At 52.8% G+C, this 15,429-nt stretch overlaps 1 protein-coding gene across 1 annotated transcript in view; it reads left to right on the forward strand.

The window, feature by feature from the left end:
- The first annotated feature begins 7,608 nt into the window (after positions 1–7,608).
- Positions 7,609–15,429, forward strand: part of RPS6KA2 (ribosomal protein S6 kinase A2) — a 326,066-nt gene continuing 318,245 nt past the window's right edge. Inside the window, exons 1-2 of the mRNA XM_012776807.3 lie at positions 7,609–7,978; positions 13,503–13,568. Of these exons, the coding sequence (XP_012632261.2) occupies positions 7,916–7,978; positions 13,503–13,568 (129 nt within the window). The 5' untranslated portion in view covers positions 7,609–7,915. The remainder of the gene's footprint in view (positions 7,979–13,502; positions 13,569–15,429) is intronic.

Genomic DNA, 15,429 nt, shown 5'->3' on the forward strand with positions numbered 1-15,429 from the left:
CTATGTCCTACCTCTACCCAGGGTTTGGAAGGCTCCCAGCCCAGCGGAGCATCAAATATTCCTTTGTTTGTCAAATAGAGACTCGTCTAAAGGCTGAACATGAAGGCAGCCCTCTGGCTGTCAGGAACACGCAAGACCCTCACCATCACAGCAGCACCTTGTATGAGTGAAGACGTCAGTCAAATGGGCAGAAAGTACTGGAAAATTCTGTGACCTTAATTATTTTTTTTTTCAGGAGATCAATGGGTTACCCTCGCATGTATGTACAAGCAAATATACACAGACACACACATAATTTTTCTAATTCCTTTAAAAACTCCCTCCCCAACGAATCGGTTGTCATTGATTAAGCATTTAATGTGTGTTCACCCTGAACTGGTGCTTTGGTGAGTGCAGAATAGCTTGTACTCTAGCAATTATCAACGCTTTGCTTTGCTTTGTGTTAGTAAATCTAAACACAGTCCGCGGAGAACCGTGACAGAGCGAGCTACTGCTGACATCTTTGAGATGAAACAGGGCAAATAATAATAAAGTATTTGGTTTGTTGGTGGTGGCTGCCTTTCAGTTTTGCTAGTTAATTCTCCTAAGGGTTGCCTTTCTGTGGTTTTGCTTTGTATGATTCTTTAACATATCTTAAAAATTGTTGCAGAAACAGTTATTCACATCATTTTTACTGTTCTAGTCATTCCGTAAGCTAAACACTTCATGAAAAAAAAATGTATTTTCTTGTACAGCCATGTGTCAAGGTTGGCTGGTCCATTTTGTTCTTACATTTTCCTGACAAGGTAAGCAAGCACTGATCCCTTTAAAAAAAATGATAGAGAAATTAATGTCAACAGCATGAAAAAACCCAGCCCATGCCAGCGAAAGAACCAGAGCTGGGCTTGTGGGATCTGTGATTTGGATGTGTCCTTGCAATTGGAAATTAGCATTTCCAGGAGCTGGAAATGCTCCTGTCTGCGACTTCTTCTCTACTGAAGCCTAATTCAATCATGGAATCGAATAACACACCACATCTCAAACTTCTTTTTCTTTTATTAAAGAGAATCCCACACTTTTTTTTTTATTTTATTAAAGAGAATTCTCTTTTATTAAAGAGAGTAAATATAGTTATTATTCTATAATTGTGAATATTGCAGTGTACTTCAAATACTTTCACCAGGGGTGGGTATTTGATTCTACAGAGGTTGGAAGATTCCTATAAATACTGTGTTTTCAGTGGCTATTTATATTTGAGGAAGTAACTCCTATAGTTTTGAGAATTATCTAGTCCTCTTGGCACGTGAATTTGATCTCCTATGGTAAATACCAACTGCTGGGAGTTGTCCCACTTCCCTCCCTTCGTCCTGTGGGTGCAGAGCAGTCCTCTCAGATTTGCGATCTGTACTCCGTACAAATTATAGTCATTTCCTTGTGTTTGCTTCTTGCCTTCGTCCATTCTGAACCTGATACCTGATGACCTTTTCTTCCTTTATAAGGAGACTTGACCATTACTAAATTGCTGCAAGTGCGTGGATAAAACTGCCTGCTGTTGGCCGGTTCTCGACAGCCTCCACCTTTCCCTGAGGCCCATTATTCTGTCCCGGCAGCTTCCGTAACAGCAGTAAGGGCCGGAAAAGCGCAAGATGTTTTACAAGTTGTCTCTTGAAAACCCGTCATCCTTTGTGAGGAATGAAAACCTGCACTCCTGCCCAGGGCCAGTAATGAGGGGCCCTGGGGAGTGTTCTTTGTCCTTTGCTGTCTAGAATCTTAAACCACAGGATGATGGCTCTTTAAGATGACAGTCTGCCATCCTCCTCATTTGATGGCAAATTGATAAACTTCTCTTTCCTTTTCCTCTAACCACGTGTCCTTGTTCTTTGTTCGGCCTCAGGGATAAGTACCGAGCTTTTGGTAACACTTCTACAGACTTACACTAGTTTTTTTTTTTTTTTTTTTAAACATTTTCCATATTTTGATAATAGACATCCATATGCATGTTTTTGTTTTCAAAAGAACTTGAGTTGGTTCAATAGGGAATACTTTACACAAAAAATGTCTAGGCACACGTTTATTTTGCTCTAGCGATCTTGCTTGCAGGCACGTTTGCCCAGTGAGTTCCAGTGGGAGTCTCCGTGTGTACAATATTGGTATCTTTCAAATGAGGGTTGCCTGGGGGTAAGGGCAGACGCGGAGTCTTCCAGACGATGGTGTTCGTGGCATGTTGGTTGAAATGCTATAAGATCAGGCTTGTGGATGCTGAAATAAATTTTAGAGCAAATATGTTTGGCTTGAGGCTGAATTAAATACATCCCGAGGAATGGCTTCATTGACAGTTGCTGAAGAGTGTACCGCATCAGTCAAGAGTACTTTTGCCTCCCACCCCTGCAGGACCAGCAGGTCAGTAGGATTCCCAACCAGGAAGGCTGGTAAACACTGCAGTTTATTTTATTTTATTTTTTTATGTTTAAAAAAAAATTTTTTTATTTTAGCTTATTATGAGGGTACAAGTGTTAAGGTTACATATATTGCCCATGTCCCCCCTCCACCCTCGAGTAAGAGCTTCAAGCATGTCCATCCCCCAAACATTGCACATCTTACTCGTTGTGTTTGTACACACCCCTCCCCTCCTCCCCCTCCCACCCTCCCGACACCCAATAAACGTTACTCCTATATGTCCACTGAGGTGCTGATCCCTTATTACCAGTTTGCTGGTGAGCGCATGTGGTGCCTGTTTTTCCATTCTTGAGATACTTCACTGTAAACTTCTGGGATATGTTATACGTGGGTGAATAAGATGAGTGAATTAAAAGGGAATGCAGTTGTTTTGTCGTTTTTACTTCCCTGTGCAGTGTGTGTGTGTGTGTGTGTTCTTTCTTAAGCATGAGATTCAGGAAACTGAAATCAGTAAGGATTTGGGCCGGGCTGCACTTATACCAGAGGCCTGAAGACTTCACCACGTGCAGACGGACTTGGGGGTGTCCCGAGAAAGCAGCAGGCTGGGTCGCGATGACTCTCGTCACCAGTGGGAGGAAAAGACTCATCCTGAGGACCACGAGCAAGAGCTCCTTTACAATTCTCTGCCGGCTGATGATTTGCGGCTCGTCATAAAGAGAGGCTGTTTACTGTGTACTCAGCCTTTTTTTTTTCTTCCTTGTGACTAATTTCTTTTGAAAACAAGCTGCTGTTATGCTTCAGTGAGTCACGACTGCGCTGTGCTGGAAATGGGGCTCGAGCTCGTTCTCAAAAGGGCTGTTGGGGATCTCAATCCCCTTTTGTGCCTTTCCGGACCAAACTGCAGACTGCTAGTGCGCAGAGAGGCTTCTGGAAGCTAAGACGTTTCCAGCCGAAACGACAGCCCTGTGCCGCGGCCGGTCCCTGCAGAGGAGGGATGCCAGCGCAGGTCTTTACGCGCCCATTCTGTCCTGGAGCTCCGACTCTGATCACCACTGAGCCGTAGCGCCAGCGTGCCTTTTGATTTACTGTTGTGTCTTCTCCTCGTCCCTCGGGGGGTGTCTCGGTCTGCTCAGAGGCTGCCGTGACAAAGTACCACAAACGCGTGGCCTGGACGTGTTGTCCTGCGATTCTGCAGCCCAGACGGCTGTGATCTAGGGGTGGGCAGGGCTGCACCCCCTGAGGGCGCCAGGGAAGCGTCTGCTCCAGGCCCGGTTCCTCAGCCGTGGCAGCAGAACCCCAGTCTCCACCTGCCCTCCTTGTGCGTGTGTGTCCACGTTGCCCCTTCCCGTGACCGCCCCGTCGTGCTGGAGCAGGCCCCACCCGACTCCAGTGTGGCCTCCTCTTTACTGCCTGCAGCTCCAGTGGCCCCAGGATGGTCGCATTCTGAGGCCGTGGGCTTAGGACCCCAACACAGGAATCTGGGGAGCAGGGGGGCACGACCCAGCCCATGTGAAAGGGCAACATGCCTTTTTATTAAAATTTAAATGAATTCGGTTTTGCAAAATGGAACAGCTGGGTCTTTTAAAAAACCCAGGATAAAACATCTGGGTCTTTTAACCCAGGATAAAACATCTGGGTCTTTTAAAGACGTCTGTCAGGGCAGCGTGGAGGTCTCGCCACAGCCGCCCCCAACCTTTTTGGCGCCAGGGACTGGTTTTGTGGAAGACGATGTCCATGGACTGGGAATGGAAGTGGTTCAGGATGATTCGAGCGCATCACGTTTATTGCACAGTCAGACCTCTCTGCTAACGCTGATCTGTATTTGCAGCCGCCCCCAGCACTAGCATCACCGCCTCAGCTCCACCTCCGATCACCAGGCACTAGATTCTCCTAAGAAGTGCGCGGCCTAGATCCCCCCACGCGCAGTTTACAGTAGGGTTCTCGCTCCTATGGGGCTCCAATGGCGCCGCTGACCTGACAGGAGGGGAGCTCATGCGGTGATGGGCAGCCGCTGTCAATGCAGGTGAAGCTTTGCTCACTCCCCCTCCTGCTGTGCGGTCTGGTCCCTAACAGGCCACGGGCTGGTGCCGGTCCACAGCCTGGGCACTGGGAACTGTGGTCTCTCTTACCATCAGCAAACTCGGATTTTGCTGGGGCCTCTGCTCTCAGACCCTGCAACGCGTTTGGTTGCCATGTGATCTGGGAGACGGATCTGCCCATTGTGCAGGCGGGAAGACTGAGCTGCGCAGAGAGCTATTGGCAGCAGAAGTGGGTCCCGGGGCAGCTTTCCCAATTCCCACTCTGTCCTGGGGAAGCTTTAGCTTTTCTTTGTCTTCACAAGTCCGCAGGGTGCCTGTGCTCTCCCCTGCCCTCCTTTCCTCCCTTTCTCTCTCCGTCCTTCCTTTCTAAGAGAAAAGAGACAGTTGTTTAGACTTGAGGGCCAAGGAGGACACACAGAGCCCTATTTGCATTTGTGCGGGGGAGAGAGTTTCACTGGGTCTGGGTTTTGGTGAGCTCGGTGCCAGCTCATACATTGCATTTCGCCGCCATCTGGTGCCCGGGGCCTCCTGAAGTCCTGTGCATTGCTGTCGGTCTGCAGGGACTGGTCCATGAAAGACCGTTCTCAGCGAGGCTGCCTCGGCTGCTCTTCTTGGCACCGATGCTTTGGATTGGGTTTCTCGGAAATGTGCTTTTTCAGGTATTGTTTCTGTTGAAAAGGTTGCTCAAGTATTCTTGGGATTCAGTTGAACATTTTTATTCTGACACACCTCATTTCTTTGGTTCCTTATTTGAAGCTTCATCCTCTTAGGTATTTAGATGTAACCATTATTTCATTTTAGAAAATTTGTTCCTTTATCTCCGGTTGTTTCTCTCTTTAAATGCAAGCCTTACACGTGGGGCTAATGTTTTTCCTGGGTCTGTCTCTCTTTCTGGAAATTTTTATTTTATTTATTTCATTTTTTGGCTTCCCATGTGGTCTGTTCCAGGCCCCTGCCCACTTCTGCGCTGCATTCCTGGACGGAGCATGGACTGCAACCGGGCAGGGAGCCTCAGGGACACTCAAAAAAGCAATGGGAAGGCACTCCACTGGGTGGTTGTTTGCTTTGGAATAATCTCTCAGGTGTGTTAAAAGGCTACGCTGCAGAGTGAATTAAATGTGGGAATTCGAACCCAGAGCCCCTGAGTGACCACTGCCTCCCCAGACTGCCCTGTGTCACCTGTAAAATGCCCGAATCATGTTCAGTCTGTTTGTGAGTGTCCCACCTGCAGACTTGAAAAAGAGTCGAGGTGCTAAATCGTGAGCTGTGTTTGCAGCAGTTCCTGGGACAGCCCTGGCCAAACAGCCCTCCGGGGTCGGGCAGCGGTTTGTGGGGCCACGGCCTCCCGGGGCGGCTGCATCCCTACAGGGGTCCTTCCCCATGTTCCTTCTTCCAGTGGGAGGACCAGGATTCCCTCTGTCCGTCCTGTATCCGAGCACCTGTGGAACATTCCAGAAGGCAGGGATCCTGTACACACACAGGGAGGACTCCTATCTCACTCTTTCCCCACTGCCCGTAGGAGCTCTGTGTTTTCGGTCCATTGGATTCACGATTCTTGACATCTCCTCGAGACTGTCTTTTATGAGTGACTTCCCTGGCTTTGCCATAGGAAAACCGTCTCCTTTTGCCTGCTATCCGCCCTGCGACCTTTCGAGGTTTGCTGAAAATCACCTCATTACAGCTCCCACGCTGGAAGCCTCTGTCTGCTGCCCATCAGGGAAACGTCCAATTAGAAAATGAACAATATTGCCATTATTTTTATTCTGGATGGAATTAATGTTAAAGGCTCTTACTGGCCTCAAATTTTGTAAAAGGCCAAAGCGACTATTCTGAATCAACACTGAGGAACGAACCCCTCTGTTAACTTTGAACTCTGTTTGCTATGAGATATGAAGTGTCTGGGATTTTATTTTTCCTAAGAGACTGGATTTCTTAGTGATTTTCATAAACACGAAAAAGACATAATTTTTAGAAACACGAAGCCATTTTTTTTAGGCATTTTGCTCAAAGATAAAGGAATCTGCTCTGGAAATGAATACACTGACTCCCGAAGCAACATTAAGTTGTGTTTGAATTTAATTTCCTTAATTTTTTTAATTGGACTATTTCCCAAAAGAGGGAACCGAAATGCTTTTGGATCAGCACTTGCAGGTCCGGAGAGATGAATGTATTTTCACTTGCATGAGCATTCCATCCCAAGACGGAAATACAGTAAGGAGGGGGACAAAAGAGAGCCCCCCGCCTAAAAAGAAGGCAATAAACGAGGGGGACATTTCCCCCAGAACGTGGAGCTCATCACAACTTCCTCTGCCAGGAAACCACGATCGGGGCTGGAGTCAGGCCCAGGAGGCTGCACCTGCGGCTCTGCCCGGTGGCTGTGTCTTCCGGCTCCTCCCTCTCCCAGGACCTTCTCATCCGTGGAATGGGACTGTCACAGCCGCAGCAGAGGGAAGGTTGAAGGAGACAAGGTGCATGATGCACATTGTGTGAATATTTCTCTCCCAGTGAACCCCCGTCCTGACCTCACCAGGGATTCAAGTTCGAAGAGCCCACTCTGTTTCCATTCTCTTCCCTACCGAGGACGCTGCTGCCCCGTCTCTGCCCTGTCTGTGTGCTGTGGCCAGGGCTCGGTCTCCCGCTTTGGGCAGGAGCAGCAGGTGCCCAGCCCCGCCCCACCCCTCCTGCCCTCCGGCGTGTTGACTTCCCTGTCTCCTGGCATGTTGTCCCAGCGCTGGGGCCCGGGGGGTGGGCAGCCGCTTTGCCGCTCTGTCAGCAGCAATTCTGCCATGTAGGATGCAGGAGCCTCTTAAATATTAATGCAGAAACAGCCCCTGGCTTCGTGCCTTGTCCCCTGGTGTTCCGGTGGCTCAAGGTGGCCTGTGCGGCCTCAGAGGAGGGGCTGGCAGAGGAAGGGAGGGGGAGCGAGTGTGGGGGGAGCCGGAGGGGGCCAAACCTGGGCACATCCCCCTCCCTCTCCCTCCCCTCTTCCCCAGCCCTTGGTTGCTATGCAGTTTCTATGGCAGCAGCATCCTCAGACTCAACTTTCACCCCTCATTTAGAGCCAATTAAGGTAAAATAGTGGGGGGGCAGGGCAGAGAGTGGCAGGGAGGGGGGAGAGGCAGGAAGTCCAATTGGAAGCTTCACTTGCAGCAGCAGCAGCAGCGGCAGCAGCAGCAGTGTGGACTCTGCCAAAGTCGCGGGGAGATTCTCCAGCGGCAGCTGCCTCCTCCCTCCGCTGCCAGCCCAGAGCGGCAGCAGCAGGGTCGCTGCAGGGACGGGACCACCCGCCGGGCCGCCCCATCCAGGCCCCAGCTTCCTCCCGGCCAGGCCAGTGCCCACCGCCGCTGTCCTGCCCTCTCCTCTGCCTCCCCAAGCCGCCTCCAGCCTGCGCCTCCCGCGTCCGGCAGTCTGTCTGCGGCTCCCCGGGCAGCCCGGGCCTCTGTTGGTTTGCTTTCTTACTGTCAACACTTGACCCGAGAGGAAAGGGAAAGTTTTGAAAAATGCCGATTGCACAGCTGCTGGAACTATGGAAGAAGATAGAGGTGGAGCCTATGGAGATAGAGGTGAGTAGGGGAAGGAAGGAACGTACCTGCCGTACCTGCCGCGGTAGCCTGAAACCCTCGCTCGGGCGGTGGGACTGCTCGCCCGGGGTTACTGCGATGCACTCGTGTTTGCTGAGCGGCTGCCCTGGGGCACAGGCGTGCATGTTCAATGCGTGTAGATGGACTTGTTCCGTGATGCGTGCATTTATAAGCATTGTTTACTCAGGGCACTGTGTGTGGTGTAAAGACACAAACGGCAGCGAATAGAAGAAAAAAAAAATTGTTGCTCTTAAGCCAAACTTCAGGATGCTTCCTAAAGCCTGTGTATATCTTAAACTATTCACATGCTCTCAAACTGATCTGCATCGGTTTGGTTTTCCTTCAACAAGTGGCTTTCGATCATCAGACCTCCATTTGCTGCCGGGAAGGAGGAAACCAGAAGGCGAAATTAATGATGAATTCTTTAGTAAGGAACAGAAGGCGTGAAGATAATGCAATCCTGAAAGGCTGGATGTTAGATAAAGAGGTGTGATTTAAGATAAGGAGGAAAGGTGCCACCAGCCCATCCCCTGGGCCGGCTGGGTACAGGGACACTGCTGATGTCATTTAGCAGAACGCTTGCCCAGGGACAGGGAAGCCTCTGCTCCAAGGAATTTGGTTTTCTCAGTTTGAATTGTAGATTATCAACATACATTTTTTTTCTATAAAACAGAGTTCCCCAAAGTTATTAACAGCTACCACCTTATTAGATATTCCTGTCCTGTGTTTATAGCAACTTGAATTGCATTTAAACATGGCTCATTTTAGTGTCTTACTGTATCTTTGCAAAACCCAAGCTTTGATTTTTGCCTTGTTCCCTACTCCCTGCTTCATATCTATAAATTCAATGCTATTTTAAATTCTATTTATTTTTGCAGATACATAGGATAGATTGAGACGTTTGCATAATGTAATTTTGAACTGAATGAGAGAGTCTGTTTGAGAGGAGAATGTACTTACTATATCACATTGCCTCATTTTCTTGGCAGCCACACTAACCGAGACGTGTGCCTACGTGTTGGTGTTTGCTAGGGGTTGGTGGGGCGCAGCGCAGACAGGTGTCCAGCCCAGGTCTGGGGGGACGGCTTAGCTGCTGTTGCCTGTGGGGAGTCCCCAAGGTGGGAGAAAGACACTGTCACTCTATTGCCATCGACGGTTCTGTCTGTACACAGGGCTGCTCTCCACGCTGATGACAAGGCCTCAGAGAGAGCCACTCGCGTTCCGGGTTGCCAATTCAAGTCTTTTTTTTTTTTTTCTTTTGAGAGAGATTTGATTTTTCTAAAAACTGAATGCATGAATGAATGCATGATGAAGCCAGAAGTTCTTTCCTTATTTGCTGGTGCTTCCCGAAGCTGTCGGCTGTCCTCTTCCCCACGCTTGTCTCGCTGAGCTGCAAGGAGGCCCTTGGGGAGGGGGAGGACGGAGTGAGCCAGGGGAGGGGGCTGCAGGATCCCGGGGTTAGGGTTAGGGTCGGGCCTCTCTCTACTACCAGTGACAGTAGAGTGACAGAAGCTCTGAGGGGACACAGAGACAGTCTTGTGTTTCAGGTATTTCTCAGATGAATCAAAAAGGGACCCGCAATGAGTAGATTCATATTGTTTTTAGAGATGTGCCATGACCCTAGAAAGCACTTGCAAACCGAAAGAATGTGAAGCGGGGTTGACTGACTTCTGCCCTTGCCACCCAGGGAGGGGCAGATCCGGAAAGTTCTTGTGCTTGGTCTGATCTGCCCACCACAAACAAGGAAAACTGGGTGAATTGAGCAGCCCCTAAAGCAAAAGGAATTTCCTCTGGGCTTCCTGGGTGAATTTTGCGGAGTGTGTATATTTAAGACCAAGTATTCCATCCCCGTTAACTCGGGACCCAGAAAACCTGAGTTCGTCCCACAGAAAGAGTAAAGCTTCGATACTGACCCTGAGGTATTTCAAGTTCCCGAGGAAACTTCCAGATTCACACACATGTGAAATCCGTGTGTCAGGGAAGGCAGAGGCTAGAGGGACTCTCCGGTTCTGTCCGTGTTCCATGTTGCGGGCGTGTGGGGTGTTGCTACGTAGCTCGTGTCAAGAACGGGGCCAAGCTAGCAGGGCATGTGCCTGGCCTCGGACCCTAAATTAAACCGTCCACCCTCCGTGGAGAGCGGGCGGGCTTTCCTCTCGGGAAACTCTGCCCCGAGATCGCGGTGCTTGTGGTGGTTATTTGCTTTCTCACAGATTTAACACGACCGGCTGTGGGGCTTCCGGGGACTGGAACCCAGCGCTCCCGGTTCTCGGTTTCCCTAGCCTGCTTCCCGGGTTGCTTCCTCCCCGGAGCTGAGCTCGGTCGGGCCGGAGGTCCGCCAGGCCGAGAACTCGGGGTGTCTCTCCTGAAGCCACGTGCGTGTCAGCACCCGGGCGGGGAGGACATTCGCCTGTCGGGGAGTGTCTTTAGGGCGGCAGGGTCGCTCTGGGGCATTTTAGGTGGCATGATTTGCCCCGAGTGGCTGTGTTGACGAGGAAACCTGCTAATTAGGAAGCTGGGGCCTCCAGAAAGCCCCTGCGGAATGCAGCACGAGAAGGAAGCATGCGGCGTTTCTCGATCGTGGTTTGGCACGCTGAATGCGCGTCTCACAGGCGGGACGTTTCCATCGTGGCTCTCAGCAGCCCAGGCCGCGGCGCTGGGGGCGAGGCGAGGAGGTGGGAGCGGAGGCGGGAGAGGCGGGTCGGCCCTGCACCGGCCACAGGTCCGGGTCCCCCGTTCTGCGGGTGCGAGTTTGGAGCCGCAGGCAGGCAGGGCCCCCTCTCTGGGACAGCGACCGTGATGCACCCCAGCAAGGGAGAGTCCTGGCCGCGACATGGTGCAGACACGCGAGAGTCCGGAAGGCACGCACTCCAGCCGGGATGACACCGTTAGGTTGACGCTGACCCTGGGCAGCGCAATGACGGCAGCAGCTCGCTTGGCGTGTCTGCGCGTGACGTCCCGTGCTGACGGCCACGCAGGCACTACTCCACTGAATCCTCCCCACGTCCCTAGGCGGTAGGGACTGCTATGTCCCTGGTTGTAAGTTGGGGGAAACTGACTCGCCCTGGTGTCCTCCTCTCGTGCTGTGAGTTGTGCGCACTGCATAGACCTGGTGTCTCCTCTCGTGCTGTGAGTTGTGCGCACTGCATAGACCAGGTGTCTCCTCTCGTGCTGTGAGTTGTGCACTGCATAGACCTGGTGTCCCCTCTCGTGCTGTGAGTTGTGCACTGCATAGACCTGGTGTCCCCTCTCGTGCTGTGAGTTGTGCACTGCATAGACCTGGTGTCCCCTCTCGTGCTGTGAGTTGTGCGCACTGCATAGACCTGGTGTCTCCTCTCCTGCTGTGAGTTGTGCGCACTGCATAGACCTGGTGTCTCCTCTCGTGCTGTGAGCTGTGCACACTGCATACAACAGGTGTCTCCTGTCGTGCTGTGAGTTGTGTGCACTGCATAGACCTGGTGTCTCCTCTCCTGCTGTGAGTTGTGCACACTGCATAGACCTGGTGTCTCCTCTCGTGCTGTGAGTTGTGCGCACTGCATAGACCTGGTGTCCCCTCTCCTGCTGTGAGTTGTGCGCACTGCATAGACCTGGAGTCTCCTCTCGTGCTGTGAGTTGTGCGCACTGCATAGACCTGGTGTCTCCTCTCGTGCTGTGAGTTGTGCGCACTGCATAGACCTGGTGTCTCCTCTCGTGCTGTGAGTTGTGTGCACTGCATAGACCAGGTGTCTCCTCTCGTGCTGTGAGTTGTGAGCACTGCATAGACCTGGTGTCCCCTCTCCTGCTGTGATTGTGCGCACTGCATAGACCAGGTGTCTCCTCTCGTGCTGTGAGTTGTGCGCACTGCATAGACCAGGTGTCTCCTCTCGTGCTATGAGTTGTGTGCACTGCATAGACCTGGTGTCTCCTCTCATGCTGTGAGTTGTGCGCACTGCATAGACCAGGTGTCTCCTCTCGTGCTATGAGTTGTGTGCACTGCATAGACCTGGTGTCTTCTCTCCTGCTGTGAGTTGTGTGCACTGCATAGACCTGGTGTCCCCTCTCCTGCTGTGAGTTGTGCGCACTGCATAGACCAGGTGTCTCCTCTCGTGCTGTGAGTTGTGCGCACTGCATAGACCTGGTGTCTCCTCTCGTGCTGTGAGTTGTGCGCACTGCATAGACCTGGTGTCTCCTCTCGTGCTGTGAGTTGTGTGCACTGCATAGACCAGGTGTCTCCTCTCGTGCTGTGAGTTGTGAGCACTGCATAGACCTGGTGTCCCCTCTCCTGCTGTGATTGTGCGCACTGCATAGACCAGGTGTCCCCTCTCCTGCTGTGATTGTGCGCACTGCATAGACCAGGTGTCTCCTCTCGTGCTATGAGTTGTGTGCACTGCATAGACCTGGTGTCTCCTCTCATGCTGTGAGTTGTGCGCACTGCATAGACCAGGTGTCTCCTCTCGTGCTATGAGTTGTGTGCACTGCATAGACCTGGTGTCTTCTCTCCTGCTGTGAGTTGTGTGCACTGCATAGACCTGGTGTCCCCTCTCCTGCTGTGAGTTGTGCGCACTGCATAGACCAGGTGTCTCCTCTCGTGCTGTGAGTTGTGCGCACTGCATAGACCAGGTGTCTCCTCTCGTGCTATGAGTTGTGCGCACTGCATAGACCTGGTGTCCCCTCTCGTGCTGTGAGTTGTGAGCACTGCATAGACCAGGTGTCTCCTCTCGTGCTATGAGTTGTGTGCACTGCATAGACCTGGTGTCTTCTCTCCTGCTGTGAGTTGTGTGCACTGCATAGACCTGGTGTCTCCTCTCGTGCTGTGAGTTGTGCACTGCATAGACCTGGTGTCTCCTCTCCTGCTGTGAGTTGTGCACACTGCATAGACCTGATGTCTCCTCTCGTGCTGTGAGTTGTGCACACTGCATAGACCTGGTGTCTCCTCTCGTGCTGTGAGTTGTGAGCACTGCATAGACCTGGTGTCTCCTCTCGTGCTGTGAGTTGTGTGCACTGCATAGACCTGGTGTCTCCTCTCCTGCTGTGAGTTGTGTGCACTGCATAGACCTGGTGTCTCCTCTCGTGCTGTGAGTTGTGTGCACTGCATAGACCTGGTTTCCTCCTCTCGTGCTGTGAGTTGTGCGCACTGCATAGACCAAGTGTCCTCCTCTCGTGGTGTGAGTTGTGTGCACTGCATAGACCTGGTGTCCTCCTCTCGTGCTGTAAGTTGTGTGGACTGCATAGACCTGGTATCTGCCTGTCATGCTGTGAGTTGAGCACACTGCATAGACCTGGTGATTGGTGACTTTAGATAGGAAGACTCGGTGCCTTGTTTGCTACCTGTTGTATACAGGAGACGTCTCTGGCAGGAGGCGCCATCTTGTTACCAGAAAATCCAGGTGGGAAGGGACCAGGCTGCGGTCCCTTGTCCTGCGGGACTAGTATGGGATATCAGCCAGTTCTTCCCTGTGAGGACATGCAGTCTGAGGCTACCCCTGAAACACGTGGCGCTAACCATAGCCAACCTGTGTCTTTGTCCTAGGTCGCCGAGGAGGATGCTGAGGTGGACGCGGAGCCCGCCGCAGAGGACACTGTGGAAGAAGTAACCGTACGTGCTTTGTCATGACCTCGTCATGGGGGAGACGGGGCGGGGGGTGGAGCAGGGAGAGGGGACATGGATGTTCGAACCTGATGGCCTGTGGGTGGTCATTTTAGTGAAATCCGTGTGCATACACATGTGCACACACAAACACACACATCACACCCACGTATTGTGTGCACATTATGTCTGATAATTTCCCTCAGCAGGAACAGTTAGAACATGGGAAACCATAAGCCATGGCTAAATGCGCAGGCTCCGGTGTGGACTTTTGATGGGGGTTGGGGGGTTCTCAATCCGGGCAGGTGCGGGGAACGGCTGGCGGGTGTGGGGAAAGGCCGGCGGGGCCTCTCTGGAGGTTGCGTGCGGCAGCCTCTGGAGATGTCTCGTGCTGAGTCAGAGCTCAGCAGAAGTGGCCCCGTTGGGGGACACGGGCTTGGGGGCAGGCGCAAGGCAAGAGGCAGGCCTGGGTAGCGGGAGGCCGGTGGGAAGGGGTGAGGCCGGCCCGGAGGGAGAGACGGCGCTGCTCCCAGGGTCAGACCCGGGAAGGAAGAAAGCGCTCGCGGCCCGGCTGCAGGTGTCCCCGCCCTCGCCCTCGCCGTGTAGGAGCCTGCTCCGACCTGAGCGACGGAAAACTGGCTGCGACTCTGATACGCTGAGAATTTTCCTGCAGCGTAGCTGTCCTGGGGAGGGGCTGGCAACACAGAGCGTCTGAGGGAGACGCTGGGCGTGGAAGCGCTAAGTCAGAAGGTGGGGTGGGGGATCCCAGCCGCCGGCTTTGTCTCTGGCCCTGACTCAGGGACTTTCCCAGAGCCGGCGGGAGCCCCGGAGCCTGACCCGTCCGTCTGCAAGACTCAGCACCCCGGGGCTCGGCCGTGCACCACGGGAACCATAACGGCTACAGACTTGCAACGCTGCCGGCTTTTAAGGCAGCGGGGAGACAGCACAGACGGAGAGGCCGGAATCGGTGAGCATTTCTGGTCTCACGAAAGGCTCAGATGCTGAAAACTGCATTTCGCCACCGTCTAAGCCTGTGCACTCCGATGCAAAATGCTAGCCAAGGTGGCTGGCCCGGGTGACGTCACGTGGTGGCTGAATAAGGAAGCGTGGCCTCAGGCTGTCTCACCTGCAGCCGGCGCCTGCACCTGGGTCCCTGCTGTTGTTGCCATCATGGGGTCCGCAGTGCACCTGTCTCCCTAGTCTGTGGCGGTCTTGCTGGTCCTCCAGCAAAACGCTCAGCTGGGCCTCACACCTGTCTTCCGGGGGTGGCGGAGGAGGACGGGGAGTCCTGCTGCTTTAGCGAAGTTCCACGGAGGTCAAAGGGTAAAGAGACGTGTGTGACTCGGTGACTTTCCTGAGATGGGGAAGGACGTTTGGTTTGATGCCTGCCAGGTAGAGGGGGACGCAGGAAGGAGTGGCCTCCACGCCAAGGCACAGGGCCTGGGGGCTCGCAGAAGCAAGCCCTGGCCGCCGTCGGTGGCAGCTCCTTGCCAGGCACCTGCAGGAACTCTGGTTTCCCGGCAACTGCAGTGTGTTTCCTGCAGGCAGGTCACGTTGGCAGCTGGCTCTAGGAGCACTAAGACAACGCAGGTGCTGTAGACTCTCCGTTCTGTTAGGCCCAAACCGAGCAGCAAGATGTGACGTGGTGTCCTGGTCCCTTCAGGCTGATATAACAGAATGGCAGAGACTGGGCAGCTCATAAACAACAGAAATTTACTCCTCCCAGTTCTGGAGCCCGGGAAGTCCAAGATCAAGGTGCTGACAGATTGGGAGTCTGGTGAGGGCCTGGTTCCTGGTCCCTGGACGGCCACCTTCTCACTATGTCCCTGCAAGGTGGAAGGAGTGAGGGGGCCCCCTGAGGCCCCTTTCA

This window comes from Microcebus murinus, chromosome 5 (assembly GCF_040939455.1).
Source record: "Microcebus murinus isolate Inina chromosome 5, M.murinus_Inina_mat1.0, whole genome shotgun sequence".
Taxonomy (NCBI): domain Eukaryota; kingdom Metazoa; phylum Chordata; class Mammalia; order Primates; family Cheirogaleidae; genus Microcebus; species Microcebus murinus.